The sequence below is a fragment of the Pogonomyrmex barbatus genome, unplaced genomic scaffold (assembly GCF_055798465.1).
Source record: "Pogonomyrmex barbatus isolate J1 unplaced genomic scaffold, ASM5579846v1 scaffold1, whole genome shotgun sequence".
Lineage (NCBI taxonomy): Eukaryota > Metazoa > Arthropoda > Insecta > Hymenoptera > Formicidae > Pogonomyrmex > Pogonomyrmex barbatus.
This window is the reverse complement of record NW_028297098.1, coordinates 2,292,470-2,317,626: the sequence shown is the minus strand read 5'-3', so window position 1 is coordinate 2,317,626 and position 25,157 is coordinate 2,292,470. Positions and strand designations below refer to the sequence as shown.

The 25,157-nt window shown below is 27.2% G+C and overlaps 3 protein-coding genes across 14 annotated transcripts in view; 1 reads left to right on the top strand and 2 right to left on the bottom strand.

Moving 5' to 3' along the window:
* Positions 1–634: 634 nt before the first annotated feature.
* The window catches only part of stac (C2 and C2B_Munc13-like domain-containing protein staccato), a 29,339-nt gene continuing 4,816 nt past the window's right edge, over positions 635–25,157 (top strand). The window contains exons 1-9 of one of the 12 annotated variants that reach the window (XM_089070676.1): positions 10,072–10,489; positions 10,581–10,755; positions 15,195–15,353; positions 15,968–16,211; positions 23,138–23,302; positions 23,394–23,572; positions 24,008–24,052; positions 24,127–24,286; positions 24,486–25,006. In XM_089070676.1, coding sequence (XP_088926802.1) covers positions 10,655–10,755; positions 15,195–15,353; positions 15,968–16,211; positions 23,138–23,302; positions 23,394–23,572; positions 24,008–24,052; positions 24,127–24,286; positions 24,486–25,006 — 1,574 coding nt within the window. In that variant the 5' untranslated portion in view covers positions 10,072–10,489; positions 10,581–10,654. The other 11 variants (XM_011635131.2, XM_089070688.1, XM_011635129.3 and 8 more) reach the window with 11 other exon arrangements.
* Positions 3,178–5,243, bottom strand: LOC105424736 (trypsin alpha). The gene is made up of 5 exons (XM_011635127.3): positions 5,156–5,243; positions 4,875–4,972; positions 4,707–4,789; positions 4,259–4,532; positions 3,178–3,700 (listed from the first exon to the last, which is right to left on the bottom strand). Exons 1-5 carry the CDS (start codon positions 5,205–5,207, stop codon positions 3,416–3,418), a joined length of 792 nt encoding a protein of 263 aa, XP_011633429.2. The 5' UTR covers positions 5,208–5,243; the 3' UTR covers positions 3,178–3,415.
* Positions 5,880–8,818, bottom strand: LOC105424737 (uncharacterized). The gene is made up of 5 exons (XM_011635128.3): positions 8,706–8,818; positions 8,161–8,630; positions 7,224–7,969; positions 6,715–7,067; positions 5,880–6,483 (listed from the first exon to the last, which is right to left on the bottom strand). Exons 1-5 carry the CDS (start codon positions 8,740–8,742, stop codon positions 6,053–6,055), a joined length of 2,037 nt encoding a protein of 678 aa, XP_011633430.2. The 5' UTR covers positions 8,743–8,818; the 3' UTR covers positions 5,880–6,052.

Genomic DNA, 25,157 nt, shown 5'->3' with positions numbered 1-25,157 from the left:
TAATAAGACCAGTAAATATTTTTTATTAAATTTCGGAATTATATATTATATTAATATGTTTTACATATGTATATACACACACACACACACACACACACACACACACACAGAGTGTGTGTGTGTGTGTGTGTGTGTGTGTATATATATATATATATATAATATAAGAAAATATTAATTCATCTGTTTTGATGTTTGATAGATATATGTGTATATATACACACTTACATCAAGACAAATTATATATATAATATATATGTATAATGTTTTCTTATATTAAATATACAGAAATAAAAAAAATACAAAATTTCTAGTAATTTATGGAATACTTTAATACATTAATACATGTTATTATTTTAAAATTTATTATCCTTCTGTTTAGAGAATAAAAAGTTTATTTGATAAATAAAAAATAATTTTACAAACTAATTAATTGCATAAGAATGTAATGCAAATTATTTTCTTCAAAAATATTCAATATTTCTACGCTTATTAATGAAGAAATAAAATGTTGGTAGATTCGTTGGTATATCCCTTCTCTTCGCGTTCGCGTATACAATCAGTTAGGATCCCCAGTTAGTGAGCGTGGATATTTGGTGGCATGAAAACTGTTCAGTGCTACTTTTTCCTTCGAAAGGGTCGCGTACTGAATGAACGTTAGTCCTGCACTTTCTAGTGTTAAATATTATTAAATCACATCACGTCGCGCAATTGCGAATTATTATAATGTGATAATAATATTAAAATAAAATTTATATCTTTTGTATTAAAACAGTGCAGATATATGCAGAAATATTTGTGTAATTTATAAAAGTTCGTGCTTTAGAAGAAATTAAGAAGTTAAATACATTAATTGAAGATACATCTAAAATAATACACACAAAAAAGGCTAAATAAAGGATCTAGCTATGAGCAATCCGATAAAATTTTATTTCAAGAAGCGTCTTGTACAACAAACTAATATGAAAGAGAATGAAATAAATATTAAGAAGACAGAAGGATCATCTGCTATTTGTAGAAAAGAATATTTAATAGACAGAAATTTATCAATTATGACTGACAAGCATCTTGAATCGGATGTTGTGGACAATGTTTGTCTACGACAACAAAAGCATGTTGACACCAGAATACCAAATTCATTTTCTACGGATTCACAAGACTCATATATTCTAATAGCATCTGAAGAATTGCCTGTTATATTGAAAGATACAAGCTGGGAATACGTTGATCATCACGATATTACAGAAAGTATACAAAATAATAGTTCTGTAAAAAAGTATTGTAGCCCTAAATGCAGTAGTGCATGGTTTTTAAAAATCCGAAGTGGAATTCTGAAGAATTGTCGAAACAAAATTCATCCTTTGACGAATAGGTGAGTGCAAAAATGTTTTTACGTAATCTTCTTTCTTTCCTTTAAATAAAAAAAAAATTAATTTTTTCTATTATATAAAGATTATGAAAATTTTGTTATAATATAATATCAAGCCATATAATATTAAGTATAATATGTAATATATTATACTTAAAATACTTTTTTATCTTGTTGGGATGCTTACGTCATATAAAGATAGCAATAGCTATTGTTATGAGATAAAATCGTACGGATTTTATGCAACAGGATACATGTTTCAAAAATAACACGGACAATCAGAGATAACATTAATTAGAGATAACATTAATCATACTCTATTAATATTCACTGATATATATAATATCGTGATTATAAAACACTATTATGATTCAAAATAATGTAATACGTGCCACAAATGTTCAGTAGATTTATTTTTAAATGTACAATAAGACACTATTATATGCAATTCAGTGATACATATCTTATATAAAAATATGATTATAATGCTGATTTGCTCGTTATCAATTAACGGTGCATCATTCTTTCTAGAAGTCCCTTGTTATTATCGCAAATTATTTTGCGAACTGATAATGTATACGCAAAAACAATTTATCTGTTCACATCCAAATGTGACGGATGTTTCACCCGATAATACCTTTCTCACGGTCTTTTACGGAGAGACTTGATAGTTTACACGTGGCAGGGGAGTTTAAAGACCCTTAGAAACGCAAGCGTAAAACCTAGAGGTAAAAGTAGAGGTTCGCTTTACGCAGGGAAACATGCAGTTCGCTTCACGCAGGGAAACACGCGTGAATGAGTCATCCCAGTAAATGATAGCAAAAAATACGTCATCTTAATAATGGTGAAAGTACACATATGCATAGCCGAGTAAACATCAAATGAGAAGATATACGGTTGTGCGGTTGTTTTCACCTTTTTAATAACTTTTATTATTTCTATCATTTCTAGCATACATTACCTACGAACTGATACTAAATAACAGATAATCTTAAATAATTTTATTTATTGTGTACGTATAATTTTAAATACGTAAATATAATTTTGGTATTTGAAAATAAATATATCACATGAAGTCTATCACATGAAAAAAAAGAAAAAAATATTATATACGTTCTTCTACTGAACATTAATGCCGTGATATTTGTTAATATACAAATAAGTTTAAGTGATAAAGTGGATATGAAGCTCCAATTAATAGCAAGATTAATAACAATTTCCTTGTAGCAATTATATCTTTCAAATATTTCCATACATGTAATAGTATTTATAATATATTTTCGTTTTTTATTTAAATTTGTATTATCTCATGTTATGTTAAGGCTTAGATATTTTGTATTATTCCGACAGGCACTCTTTCAGACGCTATAATTTATATTTTATATTACTCCGTTAACTTTTAATAGGCAGATGTACAAAAGCAACGAATATCATTAAGAAAAATCATTATCACGTAAAACTAAATATTCATTACGTACATTATGTAGCCACATACACCTTTTATTTAGCATTGCACGAGCGAACATTACGTGTGCCGCGTGCAGGCGTGCGCGACACTCTTGCGCAGCACGTGTATGTAGTGGATTTCCTGCACGCATCGAACCTGAACGTAGGAGGGTTCATGACTCCGTGATTCGATATGCCTTTTGTGCCTATTCTCTCGAAAACAATACTTTCAACCTGTCGGCTAAGAACATGAGACTTTCAATGACGTGATGTGTCGAATAATCTCAGTTCTATTCGTACACTCGTCAATATGTGAGTGCAAAAAAAGAAAATATATTACATAATTTTGATAAATCCAATATAACTTGCTTTATATATGCTTTATTTGAGAAGTAATAAAATAATAATTTTTTGCTTTTTTAAATAAAGTAAATATAGATTTGTGCGCTATAACTCATACAAAAAAATTGAAATATTTTAATCAAATTTTAATTCTTTTGTAATGCTATAATTAACAATTAATTAGTTGAGATTAATGATTTGTTAAAACAAAAATTGTAAACAAAGTATTATTGAAATGTATATGCACATTTGCATGTGCGATTATAAATTTGTAACAGCTTTAATCCAATCTCGATAATATGAAACTTTGACATATACGCCAGCTACTTTTGCACAGCCATGACCAAAAGACACGATGCCGTAAATTGTTCTTCTACTGGCCAATGCTCCTCCGGAGTCTCCGAAACAGGCATCTTTTCCTTGAGTTCCATAACACAAATGATAGTCATCTTTGACGAGTATTGCGTACGAAGAAGTAGCATTAATGCAGGTTTCGAACGGAATATGTTGAACATAAACACCCATTAAAATTTCAGGCTTTGTTTTCTATAAATAGTTGTAAAATAAATCATATACTATTTGTTTAATGAATTAACAAAAAGATAAAAAGAAATTGTAAAAATCTTTTATAAAAAAAGAGTTAAGTCGATTACTCGCATTTTTCGAAGTTTATTGTTGCCGCTTTTCCGCGATGCTGGATTTGGTTCTTTTGCTGTGCTAATTTCGTGAATTACTGTCTATTTACAAATGACAATTTGTAAAAGGCGGGCGAGGTTAGTAGCGAATGAAATTTTGAATCGGTTTTGAACAAGGACAAAGATAAGATGAACAAGAATGAATGAGTTTTTGTTTTTCATCATGACGGTATGTCGTTACCATCAACGAATAATATAAAAATATATAATATGAAAAGCTTAGTGGTGCGCGCCTGTTATGTTCTAGTATATTAAAAAATACAAATATAAACAAAAACAATATCGAGGAGGAATCCTCGTTTACAAAATATATTGCAATTAAATTTTCTTATTTTAATTGTTAATTTGTAAAAAAGAATAAACAATACAGAATATTAAAAATAAGTATGTTGATTACAAGCTCACTTACTCTTTTATCATCTACGTTTCCCCAGCCACAAACTAATAGTTCACGCGGTATTTCATAAGTTGATCTTGGTAAATGAATTGGTCGAACGGTTCTCGAAAAACGAAATGGTGGTTTCACTTCAATCAGTGCGATATCGTGATCCAACAACTTCGAGAACCAAGAGCGATACGTATTATTGTATACATGAATATTCGTTATTCTATGCACAGATCCACCTTTGTCCATTTTATTCGATCCAGCCCGTACATAATATTGTGTCGACGATACTGAAACTCTAGAAAGTAATGAAACATCAAAATAAAGCGTTATAACTATGAAAAATGAATTTGCCATGCTTATAAGTTTAACAAAAGATTAATGATTTAATTACAATGTGTTATAATATAATTATAATAAAATTAATAAATATAATATATAACAGTGGATTATAATGTTAAAATGCTATTACAAACAATGAAGAGCGGTAATAGCCCATGTCTTCGATAATATACTGGCACCACACAGAAATCCACGTGAATTATGTAAAGAGAGCTGTAAGCATTATTATTTTTAAAAGATATTCATAAAGTAGATTATTATATCTATTGTGCAAACGTATAGTTAAAATAATATTAACCATGAAAGGTCTATATTTTATGTCAATTGATTGTCCTCCGATAATTTTTGATTGCGCTTTATGAGTTGCATTTCCGTTTATTTCTTTAAACAGGATGCCTAGATAACGTGGAGAATGTTAAATAATTTGTGGATATGATTTGTTGGAAATATCTGTCATTTAATTATTACAATTATAACTTATAACATACACTTATACATAATATACAATAATAACTACAGTTATTAATAAACATTTTCTTATTCTACTATTAACAATAATATAAAGGCAATCATTCATACCGATGAAATAGAGAATTATGATTGCTCCGCGCATTTTTACTGACTGTGTCATCGTACAATGTGATCGAGCATATGTAAAGCACGACAACCCATTTACAGTTGTAAATGTCAGACATGATATATTTCATGAACGTTTAACAGCGACAAGTACAGATACTAATGCAATTACGGTATCATAACAAATCAAGTCTAGATGTGATTTATGTAAATGCTACAAAGTGATAATTTAAAATTTACTATTTTCCGTTAACAAATTGTACAATACTCATTATTAGCAAAATTATTTAAAAAAGTTTATCTTAAGAAATATAAAATTGCAATTTGTGTTTTAATACTGCGGTACAATATAAACTTAGTTAATAATTTTTTAAATTACTTAATAAAATTACTTAAAGATAATAGTTTAGTTTAGTTCAGATAAATTTACACTTAATTTCAAAAATTATATTAAGTAAATAAATAATTATGTTAAGTAAAAAAATAAATTATTTTTGCAAAAGTTTTTATCCAGAAACTTTTCTTGTTTACTAAATGTTTGTTGAATTAACATTAAATTCTTATTCTTTTCATATAAAAATTTTATCTCTGCAATTTGTGCAGCAAATATTATCTATAATGCGTAATATTAAAAAAATATATGCCATAAAAAATATATTACTTAATTTGCATAGAATATAACATTTAAATAAAAAATTCAAGGAAATACTTGAGATAAACTAATAACTTTTGTTTGAAAAAATTTTATTTGTATTTTTTATACACTTTATATTAAGCATTTATATGTTAATTAAGCATTTATATTTGATATGACAAAATATTTTTCCACATATTACATAATTAATTTTTGATATAACAAATATATACACGTGTATTTAATTACGTTAAGAATATCACAAATTACTTATCGTTTTTTAAAGTAGTTGTTAAATAAGAATTATTTATCCCATGTATAAATTTGTTTTCAACAGAATTTACATAGTCTTCTCTGTAAATATCAGTAATTTTCTCAAAAGCATCATCTAATATTTCCGAAGAAACTTTTTTAAATATATCAATTTCTGCAAAATCTTTTAGAAATAATGATCTACGTTCACGTTCTGGTGAATTCCACTCTTCCTTCAATTCTTCAACATTAGATTCATCTTTATGCTCTCCCAAACAGAATAATGTAGAAACAAAACTAATTGTTTCCATGAATATAGTAACCAATAGTAAATTATTTGCCAGACATGCTAAAGTGCTTTTATTATTTTGGCTTTTCATTTTACTTACATCATTCATTGAATGCATTAGTCTTTGAAAAGCAATATCACTTTCCTTTCTTATTTCTACAAAAACATGTGTAATTAATTTATATAATATTGCGTATAAACTATTAATCCCCCAAATTTTTAATAAATTTCTAATTAATTAATTATTATGAATTATTTATAAATACAGCTATAAACTTAAACTTAAAATATATATCTTTTAAGTAACAATAAAAAATTAATAATTAATATGATAAAACATTTATTTCTCTATATGTGATAATTAATACTGTGGTAATAAATACTTACGATTTTCCTTACGATAAGTTATAAGATACTTCATTTCATTATTTTCGTCAATTTCATCACTTATGCTGTCTGTCATATTAATTGGCGAAACATCAGTAAAATTCGACGCATCAGCGTCCGTATCATCTGAAGTTACACATCCGAATAATTCCAAAAGTTTCATCATCCATTTTGATAAACAGTTAAAAATTTTTAAATGGCTTTGCCACGATTCCTTGAATGAATTTCTGATACCATAAATAAAAAATTTTTGCATTTCTAATGAGGAACGATGAAATTTTCCGATGGTAATCATTGCTTCTTTTAATACTCCGTTTTTATATGTATCCAATGATACAGACATCTTTTTGTATCTAAAAATTATGTATAAATTTAAAAAAGAAGATATTTTATAATTAGACGTTTTTGATATTGTAAAAAAGTTAAACTATAACACATATTACTATATTATAATATTATAATATTTACAAGATCATTAAGTGCTATATAATTACTAAAACATTATTAACCTTATAGCTGTTTTTTTGTTCTTAGAGGCATTTTTTAAAAGTGCATTCAATCTTTTTTGGCCTTCCTGATAAATCGCAAAATACTGACATACGTCATACGTGAATTGTCTTCCCCATCTGCTTCTCGAGAGAACATTTCCGAGTTTATTCGCAATAGGATAAAGAGATGATCGTCGAGATATCCGTTGATTTAAAATATTCTCATAAATGTACTTCACTTGTCGCGTTGTAGTCTTCGGCAATTTCCGATAGAATTTACAGCGAACGATTGTACTACCGTCTTCGTCAATATGAATCTTGCAGTCACTTAAATCTTCAATAACAGTTGACCATGGTTTGGCAAAAAGTCTGTGATGAAACATTACTTTGTTCAAATCTTCTTGATTTTTTGATGATAATACGCAAGTTACGAAGTGTTGCAACTCTTTGATACAATCATCGTAATGATTAATTCTTTTAATAAGTGAATGACATAGCACTATGTATAATTGTTCACTAGTTGTGTTGTTATTTGGTACAAAACGGAAGAATGCTCGATCTAAGTTGGATTTAAACAATTTCACACTATTATCGGGTGAATCTTTCGCTAAATTTACAAGGATTCGATGAAGATTAAAAGATAATGTTGTATTTTTTGTATCTCTTATTGGCAATAAGCATTTGAACAATTTTTCACTAAATTTAGCAGCATCGTTTATAGTACTAAAAAATTTAAAATCCTTTGTTATCTTGCGTGGTGATATTTTCTAAAATAAATATTAAATTATAAATATCATTTATGTACAATCTCAATTTATAAATAGTTAAAGGCATTTATTCTCAATATAATTGAATGATTTATTTGAAGCTATTGATGAATCACACTCTTATTTTCAATAATTATAATTACTTCGAATATCTAGGAGAATCTATTATTTTTCAGTACTTTCAAACTCACCTTATCTGTATCTAAGATTATATTATATGTTTTGAAGTAATGATCGATTGCGAATTGAGCCTCTTGTCCTAGTGCAATTAAATCACTTAATAGAAGTGATCCTTGGATCAGACTTTCGATAAACCAATTTTTAGAGATTGTTGAATTCCACAATGTTTGTTCATATTGACGAAGTGATGTACTTAATCCAATAGCTCGCGCAAAATCCATAATTTTCGCACGTATAATTTTGCTTATCTCGCTAATTGTATGATGCAAACCGCTTCCATTAGAAGATGAGAGTTTTAGGGTTATTGGTTGAATGAGCGGTCCAGCTAATCTTGTCAAGAAATGTTTTATTATTACTTCCGCATATTGGATTTGTCTTGGATTTATCAGAACAAACGATGCATCATTCGGTTCAGTCTTTTGGAATGTTCGCATTTCATTATGATAAACATTTTCCGCTGTCGTATAAAGCACGGTAATTTCTGCGAAAAATAAAAGCAAAAAATTATTAACTGATTATTAATTTATTTTGTATAAAATTAAAACTAATATGTTACCGAAGAATATAAACAATAGAATCAATTTGTAACACATGATTGAGTTAACTACGTTTACAGATAACTAGCTCGCTTTTATGTAGATTTTTTTAGACGAACATCATGTAATTTATTTCAAGAACAATAGTAAAATATTTCATGTAAAAAGTTAAATCTTCCTTGTTGTAAGCTATATACATTGGCGTTTATTACAAAAGTGAAAAATTTATGTTATCAGTTTAAACAGACGTTAATGTTACCTCATAAATAACATAATGCGATAATAATAATGCAAAGACGCTATTATTATATTTTATATTCAAGACTATAAGAAATAATAATCAATTGCTATTGATCGTGATTTTTATAATAATCAATTGTTTATAATTTGTCGTTTTAATGATTTTGAAAATTAAAATAAATAAATTAAAGTTTAATGTAAAAATTAAAGTTAGCATTCCCATTTTCATATCATAATACCGCAGAAACATTATTGATGTTTGCTTCAACGCACTCGTGAGAGATGTGTGTATATATCAAGCGAAATGGCGACGTGGCGCCTGCGTTCAAGTACCGCAACGATCGCGACGTCAGTCTGGATAGCAGCTTTTACCAGGAATCAATTGCCGTACAGGTACTAGCCTAGAATTAGTAATGGAGTGCATTTGCGTTGCTGTCTTCTTGTGTTTACAATAAAAAAAATCACAAAAGATATAATCAGAACTTTAGATTGCACAATTTTAAAGAATTTCATCCTTATTATATTATTAACAATAAAATAATGAAAGTGACATACATCTTTAAAACTATTTTATTTTTTATAAAGTGAATTAAATATACCATTATATTAGTGTTCATAAACATTTATTAACACATTTATTATGTAAATATTTATATTTGTATCATATGTATACTTCAAATCTAATTAATGCCGTTGCTATAATAAATTTTGCTGCAAAATGCATAAAGAATCTCTTTTTGTATTGGTGACTTTTTGGCATTAATTTTACATATAAGCTTATAAAAAAGTCACCGGCATAATAGATGATGTCATCGAGAGAATATCATGAGAGAACAAACTCTACGAATGTTGAATCAGATACACAACTGTCAGGTGATTATTTAATTAGCCTGACGTCACAATTATAGAAGATAAATTACAAATGGAATCGATCAAGCAAATATTACTTTCCTACGTTAACATATTATTACATACATTATTAAATTTTTATTTAATTAAAAAATATATATATTAAAATAATTTATTACATACTTTTTTAGAAATAATAACTTTAATATTAATTCAATTTTAAAAATTCTTTGTCTTTCTTTTAGAAAAAGCACAAAGAAGAGTTATTTAAATAAAAAAAAATCAATAAAATTTATATATTTTCTATATCTACAATTTATAAATTAATTTTAAACATAACTTTATATTCAATGTACATGTATAAAAAATAGATTTCTTAATGACATTATTATTTTTATAATGACATTATTTCTTAAAAAATTATATTTTTGAATAAAAAAGAAAAATATAAAATTAAAATCGAAATTATTCAAATAACATTTTGTAAAACATAACGGATAAAAGAAAGGAGAGCTTTCCGACAGTAGACAATAGGTGCCATCTACCGAGCGACTAAAAGATACAAGCGAATGGTGAATATTCCATTGATGAATAAATGGAACGCTTACTAGTCGCACCTGTAGTCGGCTTTAACTCCAGCCGGCATCATTTTGTTGCGAAACATACTTAAATTCCTTACGCACGCGAGGTCAATATCTGGACAGGGAATGTTTCTGTGAGTGCGCGAATATTGCACATGTACGACTTTTTGCAAGTTACGTATTATCAACCATAATACAAAGTTAATATTTGCATGCTCAAAACAGTGCATCTCTTGGAGTATGCTAGACCGTATATAAGTGTGTTCTGATTCGTTAAGTGAGAAAGAAATCGAGCGAAAATGGATGAAGAAGCAATGTGGAAAGGTTTTTATCAGAAGATCGTTGAAGAAAAGTTAGCAAAAGAGAATGAGCAACAAGAAAAATCAGAACATGAATTGAGGTAAAATTATTTTAATTAGGTCATTATTTATTAACTTAATTATTCTATATATAGTGTTTTTTGACAGGTATTTTAAGCAAGACAGTTTCTTAGGAAATTTTGTATTATTTGTTAAAGAAGAAAATGCGTATGTAAATTATTGAAAGAAAAATAATAATAAAATAATTGAATAAATATATATTGAATAAACATATTGTCAAATAATTATAATAATGGAAAAATTATTTATTAGTAAAATCTTATATAGAAATATGAAATATCTATAGCAATATTTAATTTAAAATGATATATATCGAAAGAATAAAGTAATATACTTTCATATAAATGCATTATTTCAATACATTATTTCCTAATAATAGTCTCTTTTATGTATATCAAAATTCTGAAACATCATCTATATAATATAATAAATATATATAAAAAATATGTTAATCTGTAAAACAAAAGAAGAATATGAATAAAATTGCTATAACAATTTATTTCCAATGCTGCTAATTAAGGTTAAATTTATTATTAAAAAGCTAAAATTTTTTTGTGCAAATTATTTAGATATATGTGTTTTAAATAGTGCTACATTAATAAAATTAGAGAAAGCAAGATGTCATAAAGTATAACTTATTTTGGCACGCAAAATTGGAACGTCGATAACGATGAGATCTGCATATTCATAATCTTCGTGATTAATGATAATGCTCCGTGATAAACGAAATGCATGCTCTTAACCCATTGGTAAAAGATCAAATTAAATCGTCTATAGTTAGGCGTGTATGTAGGATCTATTAATAGAATGAGACTAATACGTGAGAGAATGGAGGAGAAACTACGTGGCAACTAACATGTCTGAACTCTATACTTGTATGCAAAACATATAGGTATATCTATACCTATCTATCTATATATATATATATATATATATATATATATATATATATATATATATATATATTTTCTCAAGAGATCTGGTGTCCAAGGTCGATGCGATGTTATATGATTCATAAGTATCGTCTCAACGTCTTTGTAAGAGATAATTAACTACTGACGTTGCATGAAGAATATATAATTGACCATCTGTGAAGGAACTTGGTCAGGTGTAATCCGATTGTATCAAAACAAATAGCTTATTGACACATACGTTGCAAACTGTTTCCAGTGAATAAATGTTTTAATATGTACTTTAATTTTTAAATGCAAATCTAAATCTAAATCTACTAATTATACCAAATAACTATGTGTTATATATAATTAATATGTTTATTTAATTTTTATATTATAATTATAATTGTAATTCTCTGTGTACATAAAATAAATATATACTTATTATCTAAAACATGTTTAATTACTATAAAATGATTTTGCTGTAATAAAGAATAAATATTATTTACAAAAAGGAAGAAAATTACAGATATAAATTATATATAATACTATTATATAATTCACGTTTATTAGAAAGTGAAACATTGCATCTATTTTTATTTCTATCGCACGGTTCTTTTCCACGGTTTCTTACTATTCAATAATATGCTGCCGCGAAAATACCACATGCGTCACATTAATTGGTCGAGGGAATTCCCTGGTTTTCCCAATAAGAACAAGTTGACGAGGAAGAAATAGAGAGACATCTTAGATCACCGCTTTAGGTGAATGGCCCGCGGGAATCATTAAAAATTGACTTTTTGATATTATCTCAACGAGGTCTTCATAATTACATATATCATCACACATATACTTACATTAAACAGTTGCTGAAGTTTACGGATGTGATTGACAAGTATTTTAATATTTGCAAAGTCAAAGCAAGGAAGGAAGTTTTTCTTCGGTAAAGATATTTTGTAACGCTAATGCTAACTGAACAAATTATATAACGTCGTGTTGTTATGAATTTTGAATACAAAAGTGATTTTTTTAAATTCATTACAAGGTCAAAAATTTTACGTATTTAAACAGTATTTAAAAAATGAAATGTATTTTGAACGATTTTAACAAAGTGAAATTTTTTTATGTAATTGACTATTTAATCTTTATAATTATTATATGATAAAATAATATGTAGATTATACTTGTATCATTTGATTGAGAAATTTGAGATTGAAAGCGCAAACATTTTAGCCTAATATTGTTTCTAAATCGTGTCTATCTTATTGAAAAATTATCTGCAACTGTTGCTTACATCACAATAGACGGATGAACTTGAAATACAAAAGATTAATTCAAGTTAACCAATAAGGATAAATGATGTAATAAAAGTGAACCAAACATTTATACGATGACTAACACAGAATATGACATTTCATTCGTGTAAATAATTTTACTTAGAAAATATTAGCATAACAGATTTATTTCGTTGATTTTACCTATATTATTTTATTTATAAATGAATCATAAATATATAGTAATACAAAGTATAATACAGTTTATAGTCTGCGAGAGATCGATTTATTTTCAAAATTGTTTATATGAAAAATAATCTAGCTGGACTCAAAACCATAAGAAGTTAAAAGTAGATGACAAAAAGAATAAAATAAGATCGAATAAATATACATTTTTCGAATGACGATCGACTTCAGACTTCAAGTGGCATGTGATACCATGAATCACTTCGTTCTTGAGTTAAGAATAAAAGAGGCTTAGAAAGATGCAATGCATTACTTCGAAAAAAAGGAATGTAGCAGTGACGCAAGTCAACGAACATTTATTTCTTGTTCTTCTGGCTTCGTAATTCGAGACCGTATTTCCCGTTTTGTCTTTGTGATCTGTTTAAAGACAATAAAATTTAGACAAATTATATTTAAGCTTTAATTATTAATTATTTTTTTATTAATCATACTTAATTCTTTATGTTAAAAAATCTATGTTTAGAAATTAAAATTATTATTAATTAAAATTATTAAGCTAATGTGTTATTGATTAAATAAAAAAATTTTACTGTTATCTTTTATTCTCTTACGTGAGTGCGTAAATTTTTTTAAAAATTAGTTTGTGTAATTGACTAACAAAGAAATCTAAACGTCGAGTTTATTATTCTAGCACACATTATAAATTAATTCTTATCTCTCATATCATTCTTATCTGATATTACGTGATTTATTTGCCTATAATATAATAATGCTATTCGCATGCTATTCGCTACACGCATTCACATAATTTTGCTTCTCAAAATTATAACAGCATAAAACAAATATTTAAAAAATATTAAAATATTAAAAATTAATAATTCAAATAAATTGTGAATATTGCATAATAATAGTTTTATGCGACTATATAACTTTATGATATTTTTCACGATTTTCTAATTTATCAGAGATATGTAAACATTGCATTATTATAATTATAATCATAAATGTAATTTTAAGTATAATTATATGTCATTATATATATATCTTTTGATCATAAATTACTTATCTTAAGTGTGTCTTTGATAATTATTTGTGTAATCAAATCCCACGCACATCCTGGTACCTCCTACCTGCTAGTTGCCTACCTGTTACCTGTTTCCACTCGAATCTTTATTCAGTTTGCAGACAGGTAGGGACTAGTATATTTCCCAAACGTTATTTGAAATTGTGAATCCAAAAAGAGCTAATTTAATTTCACGGAATCTGTAGGTTGTATTTCGCGATCGTGGGAATTTTGGATAACTCATACGAGTGGGATTCCTTTACGTACCAAGAAAGAAAATGTAATTAAGTATCCGGTTTATATGACGAAGCTGTAATGTTATGATGGTCAGTGCAAACGAAGCCGCGGAACAGAACAGCTTCTAAAAAATAATTCAGTGACTGAAAAATACAATACAGCCTACAGAAATGTGAGCACAAACATCACAAGTTTTAGTTATCATAATAGATTCTTGCAAGTTAAATGGCACGAAAAAATTCTTTAAAAAATAATATCTGTTCGTGTCGTTATTTTAGTGCATCGTATTGTGTCTTACCAAAGTATTATGTTTTGTAAGAAATCTATTACAGTGCAGTTGAATAGTGCAAATATTTGTGATTTGTGAAAAGCATTTAAATTTTCTATAAAATATACAGAAATAGGTTTGTTAACTTCAAACTTAAGTTTTAATTCTATATAATTATATTTATTGTAATAAAAAATAAATTTAATAATTTAATAATTTAATAATTTAAAATTTAATAATTTATTTTTAATCTCAAGTTGAAAGATTCGTGATATTAGATTTTTTCATCATGTTTTTGACAACAATATTATAATATATGCGTGATTATAATATTAGAAAAGAGATGTATATAATTTAATTTAATTAATTATTTTTTTATGTTTATTATATAAATTTAAAGTAACATGTCCAAAATATTTAAAAACAAATTAGAAATACAATTCAAAGCTAATAAAAAACAATAAGAATTTTTTGCGTAAAAACATAACGTGATGTTTTCTGCGTAAATTTTATTGGAAGACGTGTATTTTTGCTAAAGGACTAAGAAAAGGAAAATGGCTCACTTCGAAAAAATGGACGAGAAACATCCTTATTATGCAATTGCTGCTTTTCGAATGTCTCAAAAGCCGGAAGCAAAAGAAGTGACTGTCGCGAGATTCTATTGGAAATTTGCGGCGTTCAACTTTATTAATAAAAGGTGAAACAAGATGGTCATGTGTGTGCAATTTGCATTGATGGAAGAGCTTTGCGCTACGTTTTAGCACAGTAGTATGCTATCCTTTACGCACTTTTTAAAATTGTGCTTCTTAGCAATTTGTATCTGCTGATTACAGATCTGCTCATATCCAGTATTTCTCAAAAATTTTCCAATATGTTTTTTCTCTTCCTTTTTCTTTCCTAAAACCTATTCCATGCGTTATATTTCGTATTGACAAGTATTTCGTCTCTAAATAGTAATAGTAATAATAATAAAATCAATATAATATAAATATTTGATAGCGTTGTAACGTATATTATAACGTATATTAAATTATTTTAGGATTGTTAAAAATAAGTGTAAATTTAATAGTGATATATTACAATAATATAGAAATATAGTTTACGCTTCTAAATATATATTCGTTCATTAAACATTAATTTCATGCATCATTATTATATGCATCAAGGTATATTTAGAATATTATTGTAATGTTTGTCAACATATTACATTTTTTTCATAAAACTATTTATAAAAAGTATAAAATTTTATAACACATAATTGAAATTAAAAAATTGTTTTTGTTATTAATTTGGAACACTATATTGTTTTAGAATACAAGACTCAGATGGCGGTTTTTTCGAAAATCTCGGCACTCTGCTCGCAGAAAAAGTACGTGTCCAAGAACAAGCAGAAGGTCCTCTTCCAGAAAAAAAGGATGAAATTCAGGAAGAAGATGAGACTTTGAGTGAGGAAGGAAGCATCGATGAACCAACTGAAGCTCTGTTAGAAACTGATAGTGATAGAGATGAAAATGAACATGCTCAAAATTTTTTGGCGGAATCGATGGGCTTAAACGTGAGTAATAAAGTATTTAAATCATTACTAATCTAAAGTAAATTATAAATTTTTAAGTATATATAAATATTTTACTGTCATTCAAATAATAGAATGTCACTGCAATTTTATCTCACTTTATATAATCGCATTTTTTTAAATAAAAAGTTGCTACTTTTAAAGCTGGATGTATAGCAAATAGTAATTGGTAAAATAGCATAATTGGTAAAATTAAACAACTCTCTTTGAAATTTTAAATTCAAATATAGGGTTTAATATCAATAATACTCTGCCAATCTTGAAAAACTTAATAAATCTTCTCTTAAAGATAACACTATCATTTCATTTTGAGATTCTAATTCGTGATAGATTATGTCATCATATACTTCAAGATATTAACGACTACTTTCGGCAAGAGAAGAAGTTCTCACACGTTAACGGTACACAGAGTGTATCTGAAAATATTTCGAGCAGCTCCATACTGCATTACGTCAATAGATAACGGTGTAGTCTGTTTAAGATCGAAATGGCTCTGTGTACAATTCTAAAGAGAACTTTTATGTAACGCGTTATACATACACACTCATACACCGCGCACATAATTAGATACAGATTCACCGACATGGGAGAGTGACTTAGAAATGTATTAATTCTCTTATAAAGTAAAATTATAAAAATTTCCTTGACATACTCAATGTATATTTTTAATATGTTTAAAAAAAAATGTTTAAATAATTTCTTAAAAACTATAACAAATAACAAAAAGCTTAATAATTAAAAATAAAAAATAGAATAATATAAGTATTAAAATTTGATCGATTTGATCGAAAGAACAACTGTAAATTAATGAATAATAAATTTCCGTTATCTTGTTAGCAATTTCATAAATATGCATGATGCAGCTACCTTATAAATCTGTTGCGTGTGACTTTGAATGGAATTCGTTTTCTCGGTTATTGCTATATAATATTTATATAGATAATATTTTCGTATTTATAATAGACGTTCATAATTTATGCTTCTATTCGTTGGATCGAAACTTCATATTTTCTGTATATTGCTATATGTTCCATCTCGTGATTATAACGACCGGTAGCAATATTGATTTTTCCAAAGGTCTCAGTCTGGTAGGGAAGGTAGTCGAAGTTAGACAGTCCCATGCGTTGCCATGCGAGACACTGACTCAAGATTGTTTTCTTTATCTATTCCAATTTTATCTCTAAATTTATTTAGTGCAATATAAAATTATGCATTTGACCGAATTCAATAAACCACTTTTTTTGGAAATGAATGAAAAAGAAAAGAAGCGCGTAAGTTTGGCATCAATTAAATCATTAACACATTGTTATCATTTGCACTATAATTCTAACTAATTAAACTAATTAAATTTAATTAAATTTAAAGCTATTGATTTAGTGCATACACTTGTATATAATTTGAAAAAGAATATCTTATTATTTTTATTCCAAATCGTGAATAGTTTGCTTATAAGCAATTCATTATTATAGTGAATAAATCCTTTCATACATTTCTATAATTTATTTGGCCACGTGCAGTGTTCCAATAAATATTCCAATAAATTTTTATTGATTCAAGAATCACTCGTTTGTTCTGGATAAAATCGAACTTTGATACAAAATGATCATTGTCAGTTAAAATGCTGTATTATATACATATATGTACACGTGCGCGATTCATTTTTAATCAATCAAATATTTTTATTATCCAATCAATATAAAGTATTATAATATTTGTCAAAATGCTATTAACAAGTTACAAAAGATGAATTCAGATATAATGAATTGTAAAGAAATCTAGAAATTAATTAAATAATTACATTTTGATATCTTTATATTACAAACAATTTACATATAATTTGATTATAAGACATATATGGCTCATTTTGACATCTTCATATTACAAATTTACATATAATTTGATTATAAGACATATATGGTACATATCAATCGTCTTAATATGATATAATTATTATCGTTTGCGCACCTTCTGTACATCGGGGTGTTATGCCCCTATGCTTAATCGAGCAGTTAAATTCAATCTGAAATGAGACCCACGTGTTCGTGCGTTAGCAAATACACTAATACAAAGTCATCTAGTCGATGTACGACGACTCTGATCTGTTGGTCCATCTATTCCTGGCAGTGTGGAGCTCGACTCCGTCAAGTTCCTGTCTTGTCTTCTCACGCCGATTATCCTGGCCACTTCCTCTAGCTTCATTGCTAATTGTTATAGTTCGATTAATTAATATCTTCAAAATATATTTACATCAAAATATTCTAGAAACTTATAAACGCAGTGAGAACTTCTGTGCTTCTATGGTTAATGAGTGATAGTTAGCAAAACATGACAAATTTTACGTTTAATTAATTTTTTTTAACTATCGATCTTAATATTAGAGATTTTCAGTGAATTACACAAAAAATGTGAGGACTACTAAAATTTAAAATGAGTGATATTCAGTTTTTTACTAAGTGTTGTGATTAGTGTGCTCTTTAAAAGATAAATGCATTATCAAGGCATATATCAAGGCATTATATGTGTGTAAATACTTTGTTGATAAAATTTGACTGTGATGATTTGATTGAAAATGATTGACTGTATCAAACAGATTAATTTTAATATAAATATAAAAACGAGTTACGTTTAAAACATTTTTACATAACATTTTAAACATAACTAATTAATAACTAATAACTCGTGTATACATAATACAAGAAAATTAAAATTAAGCAAAAAATTGTGATCTTAAAGAAAATTTTAAAAATGACTTAGATAATAAAAAATAAATAAATGTGAGTTAATAGTACAATAATTCAATAAAAGTGTATACAATTTTTATAATTTAATGCATTTACAAGTTATAATATTTGAGTATTTAGTTTTGCTAAATCGTAAAAATAAATCAACACTTGAAAAATCGGGTTAGAATGTTTCCTTCTTCTATTCGATAGCCTCTTGAAAAACTGGCAAATTGTCAGAGCGCAGTTTAAAAACGAAACGAATTATAACATGGTCGCACTTTTTAATATTAATTCTTCTATTTCCATTATCAATAAATCTCAAAGCTAAATTGGTTGTTTTATTATTTAATTGTATGAATTTTATATTAATACAGATTTTTAAAAATCCAAATTTTTAATGTTACTAACAAATTTTTAATAAAATTTTTGATTAAAATTATTATAATATATAGAACGCGTAAAATAAAGTATAAGTTATTTAAATATAATAGTATTGCAAAACATAATTTTGTAATTACTACGATGACGAAAGATGTGAAATAGTTGAAGTCTTAAACGAACTCATCTTCGTCGAAAAATAGAATCGGTATTGGAGTAGGCGTAAGGAGTTGGACCGTCTCAAAATTGCATAATTCTACAAAAATTAAAATGAGAACGGGAAGGACGATGTTTCTTCATAACATTCACATATTTTGCTTATCATATAACGTGCCTTGATAGTCAATGAACTAATTGTCAGTATATCAGCTTTCATTGGACGCAATTGTGCGAACATATGAACGCATTGTGGTTGTATTTGTCCCGTAGGTCAACTCTAAACGGGATACGACACAGTTCTTTCGTGTTCAGATTCGTCTGATTGTTTTCATGCTGTGCACGCAATTGTTTTTTCCAAAGAATCTTGTTCTGTTTTTATAACACTAGAACATAAGCGTAGCGCGCGCCACTAAACTTTTCATATTATATATTTTTATTATTCGTTGATGGTAGCGACGTACCGTCGTGATGAAAAATAGAAACTCATTCATCCTTGTTCAGCTTATCTTTGTCCTTGTTCAAAACCGAAATTTCATTCGCTACTAACCTCACTCGCCTTTTACAAATTGTCATTTGTAAATTGACAGTAACTCACGAAATTAGCGCAGCAAAAGAACCAATCAGCATCGCGGAAAAGCGGCAACAATAAACTTCGAGAAATGCGAATTATCATCTCTTAACGATGCGACTTAACATCTCCTTTTTTATAAAGGATAGAATAAAATCAAATTAATACAAAACAGATATTGCAATATAAAATTATTAATTATTAACATGTATTAAATGTTTATGATTTTAGTGCATTTTTGTTAATATTACAAACAAGACATAACCCAAACTTAGTCTTATTGTCAAAATCAATTACTCTTGACAACTAGATTTGCCAATGAACATTGATATTGAAGGCCTGTGTCCCAATTTTCATCTTGTCATAAACAAAGATCTTAACTTTATCTTTATTAGAAATTAAAATTTCCGCGTGTGGATGGCAGAATAAAGAAAAATAAAGAAATTAAAATTTTTATATAAATAAAAAAAACATGGAAGAAAGTAAAAGAAAATAATGTATCAAAATTTTAACAATTCAATAGAACATGTTGATGTATTTTTTACCACTGTAAATTAAAGTAATTAAATATGCACATAATATAAAATTTATACGCAGTTTATTAATAGCGTTTAAACTAATTTTTTATTTTGATCTTGCAAGGAGTGCATAAATTTCATTAACTTATTGTTAGTATGATTCATCTATATAAAACTTTCGAAATGTTCACAATATTATGGACTATTCCAGAAAGTATGTTATTTCAAGTCTGTGAATAGTTTATTTAGAAAATATTTCTTTGAAATTGATGGTACAGAACTAGCTATTTTAAGCACACATGTTATCACATTATTCTGATCACTTTTCTGCTAAAAGTACATTGAAAAATGTTAGAAAATTAAAGTAGCAATAGCGTAGTTGTACTGAATAATGTTACATAATAATAAGCTTGTCATTATTTATATATTATTTAATTTATTACATTATTTAATTTGTAAAACATGTATTAAAAATTAAATTAGTAAAACATGTATTATTGACCGATGTAATAATTCAGTGTTTACCAACAATTCCAAATTTATTATAACGCAAAAATTTATCTGTTTCCTTAAAAAACATATAGCATTAATAACATGTTTTGACGCCGATCTCGACAATAAATTCTTAATTATCTGTGAATGCATAAAGATTGTTTTCAAAAAAACTTTATTTGTTAACATTACGTACACTAGAAAAATAATTAATTTTTGATGTTGAAATATAATAACCGTATATAATGCAAAAATGAAAACTACGAGATGTGTTGCAATAAGAATTTCAATATCAATTTTTTTCTAAGCTCACTCTTAACATAATTATACGCGTTCACGCATGCTTATATGCATGCTTATGTCAGATACTCTCAGTGATATCGCTCTAATTCCATAGCATTACGATTTATATTTATTTCAATCGATGACAATCGTTGATTATGCATACGAATCGAATATGCGACGACTCGGCGTATTGTCGATAAGAAAGGTCGTGGCTATCGTGGAAGTTCATCTTTGGCCGAGTGCGTTTAATACCGCAACGAAATTCGTCGATCGCGTGTACGATAAATTGACATGCTCTCTCTCTGACGGCAGTAGCACATAAAACGTTTTCGGAAAATTATCTTTGGCTAAAATAATAATTCTTTATTGCAAGTGTGCAAAGGTCAGTGCGCGAAATTCTTTGTCTTCACGCAAAGTCCGAATGTGTCCGCGTGAACAAATTCGACGCCTAATTGAGGCCAGGACCGCTAGTGTATGAACGTCATTGTTCTTAGCAAACAACATGATCTTCTGTCTTGCATTTCCTCGGGTCATTGTCATGCCGTTCTAGATTCCTATTCCTTAGATCTACTGTCCGTTATCGTCGTCACAGCTGTTCGAGACGAATCGTCTAAAAGAAAATTGCCGGCTTGACACTTAAAAGCAAAAGAATTACGATTAGGCTGTATGTTCAATAATAATCGCGTTTGACAAATAGTGTGCGAGTCACGGAGTACTTTGTGAAAACTTTAAAATGTATAATCCAATGTGAACTATATAACAGTCTGTTTAATTTTTATGAATATTGTTTGCGAGTTTAAAAAGTGAATAAGTATAAAAGATTCAGTATGGTGAGCACAAATCCGCCTATAGGGGCGGCCACCCTCAACCGCATGAGAAACACATTTTGTGGAGTACCAAAAGCTGAAATTGAACGTAGAACTAATGCGCTTTTGCAATCCATGACGGTGAGTCTAATTACAACCGCCAGACGGTTGTAATTAATGATAAGGAAAATTTGCAAAACTGTTTATTCGAAAAAAAAAAACGCAAGTAATATCTTAATAAAAAGTTTTATCAATATTATTTTGACTTTTATACTCTTTTTTTATGTTTATATCTTATATCAACTGTATTCAACTATATGTTTTTATCTTATAATGTTTTAATTTCTTTGTTTTAAAGAAATATTAAAATTTAAATTAATGTAAATTTATTTTAAATAATTAAACTGGAAATGTCAATATTTATTAATAATTTAAAAAATTTGAATTGCATCTTATATGTTATGTACATTACATTAGGTTGATTCAAACTAAATTATGAAATTAGAGTATATATATATATATATGTGTGTGTGTGTGTGTGTGTGTGTGTGTGTGTGTGTGTGTGTGTGTGTGTGTGTGTGTGTGTGTGTGTGTGTAATTGTATGTAAATTCTACTCTAATTTCATAATTCAGTTTGAATCTAATAATGTCATTTCAAAAGCATTAAAGAATATTTTATTCTGTTCTTCAATTAAGAAATAGATGGTTAATTTTTATATTCTAACATTTGATTATTATATCACCAGCAAAACCATAAAATTAAAATTGTCTAATATCAATGGCAGATTATATTATCATAACATTTAAGTAAATAACGACAATTAAAGTATTATCTAAATTTAAAGAAAACAAAATAGATAAAATATTAACCAATTGCTAACAATAATTAATAAAAATTATTTACAAAATGTTTAATATATATATTTTATTTCTCAAAAAATTTTTTCTATTTCTTTATAATGTTTTTCATATGTTATAGATTGAGGAACTTTATACCGCATTAGTGTATATGACACAACATCAAATTGGTTTTGATGTTTCTAAAGAATGTAGCCAAGAATCTCTATTGAATCATTTACAAAATGCTTTCAAAATCGATAACAAAACGCATGAGAGAGTGTTGGAACAAACGCGAAACCTTGAGGTAATTTATATGTATATATTAAATTATAATTATTTTGATATAGCATAATTTTGTTATACATATATTTAAAGAATTTGTTACTTATACTTAGCCACCAGAATTACATCTTAACATTGAAGTAATCGAAGCTAAAGAATTAGTTTCGAAAGATTCTAATGGCAAAAGCGATCCTTTCTGCGCTCTCTATCTCGAATCAGCGCCAACTAGAAGATACAATACTGCCGTAAAAACATGTACATTAAGTCCAATTTGGGAAGAACACTTTGAATTGTGAGTAAAATATATATTTTTTCACTTCTGTAAAAAAATTGACATTTTAATATCTTATATTTAATAATTTAATTATTTTAGATAATATTATTTAGATATATATGTAAACATATACAGTGTACATATGTATATGTATATGTGTACATATGTATATGTAATCACATATTATGTTTATTATAGATTTTATTAATCTTTTTAGAATATTTAAAAGAAAATATAAACAATTAAATTAATACGTAAAGAAATTAAACAATTAAATTAATACATAAAGAAATACATCTACTAAATTTTACATTATACTAATCTTATTAATTAATTAAATATACATAAGAAATTAATTTACAAAGTATATTAAGAACTGATTAAAATTTAAATTTTATTTTATAATTTAAAAACTTTTTACAAAATATTATTATAATTATATTTGTCATTTAGGCCATTAGAAGATCCTGAAAATGATATCCTTTATCTTGAAGTTTGGTAAGTTTGGTTATAAATAATTGTTATAAATAATTAATTATTAATTATTGATTCTAATTCATTGCATTTTCTAGGGATTTTGATGCTGCCGAAACTGTGCCTGAAAAAATGAGCAAAGTTAAAGATGTTAAAGGTGTTCGTGGCTTAGTTAAATTAGCCAAAGAAATAGCAGTCACGGCTACAACTGGTAGTCATGATAACGAATTTATTGGTCGATGTCGGATATCATTGAAGGTAATATGAAATTTAATTAGGAATCTTTGGAACGTATTTTTACATGCATGTATTTCATTTTTATTTTTTTAGAAACGTACATTTTTATATAAATATAGCATTACATTATATTAATTTATATAAATATATAGCATTACATTATATTATCTGTATTTATATTTTTGATATTAATTATATATTCTATTTCTATTTTCTTTAGGATATACCAACAACAGGCCATACTATGTGGTACAGTCTAGAGAAGAAAAATAAGACCAAACGTCGTGGTGTTGTAAAGCTGCGACTGGCCTTCAGCGCGGAACATAATGCACAAGCCGCACAAGAACATCGACACCTGTTAAGAGTGTTACTACTTCATGAGATTGAAATGGAAAAAATCGAAAAGTATTGTTGGTGTGGTCGTTGGTCAGGACCAGCCGAAGCGCTTATTCTTCAACATAGTGCGCAACGTGGCTTACTAGCTAGAAATCTCATTCTGGCACAATGGATTGAATATGCAAGAATTCATCAGGAACACCCATTAAGTTTCACGGTCTTTAATAAGCTCGCGGTTGATTTGCTCAGGCCAATGGACAACGGCCTGTTTTCCGCTGATGAAACAAAACTTTTTTGGAACGCCACGAAAAAAGTTTTATTTTCATGCTTAAACAGTATACGAAAAATTAGAAGATTGATTTTGGGGGACAAAAACACAATAGTACAACTATCCGCCATTTTAGGGTAATTAACTATATTTTTAATTAAATATATAATTTTACTGGCTTTTTTATTCAATTAATAAATTAATAAAGACGCTTCCCTATATTAAATATTATTAAATATCAATTAAGAGAAATTAGTATTTAATATTATTTAATATAGAAAAAAATAA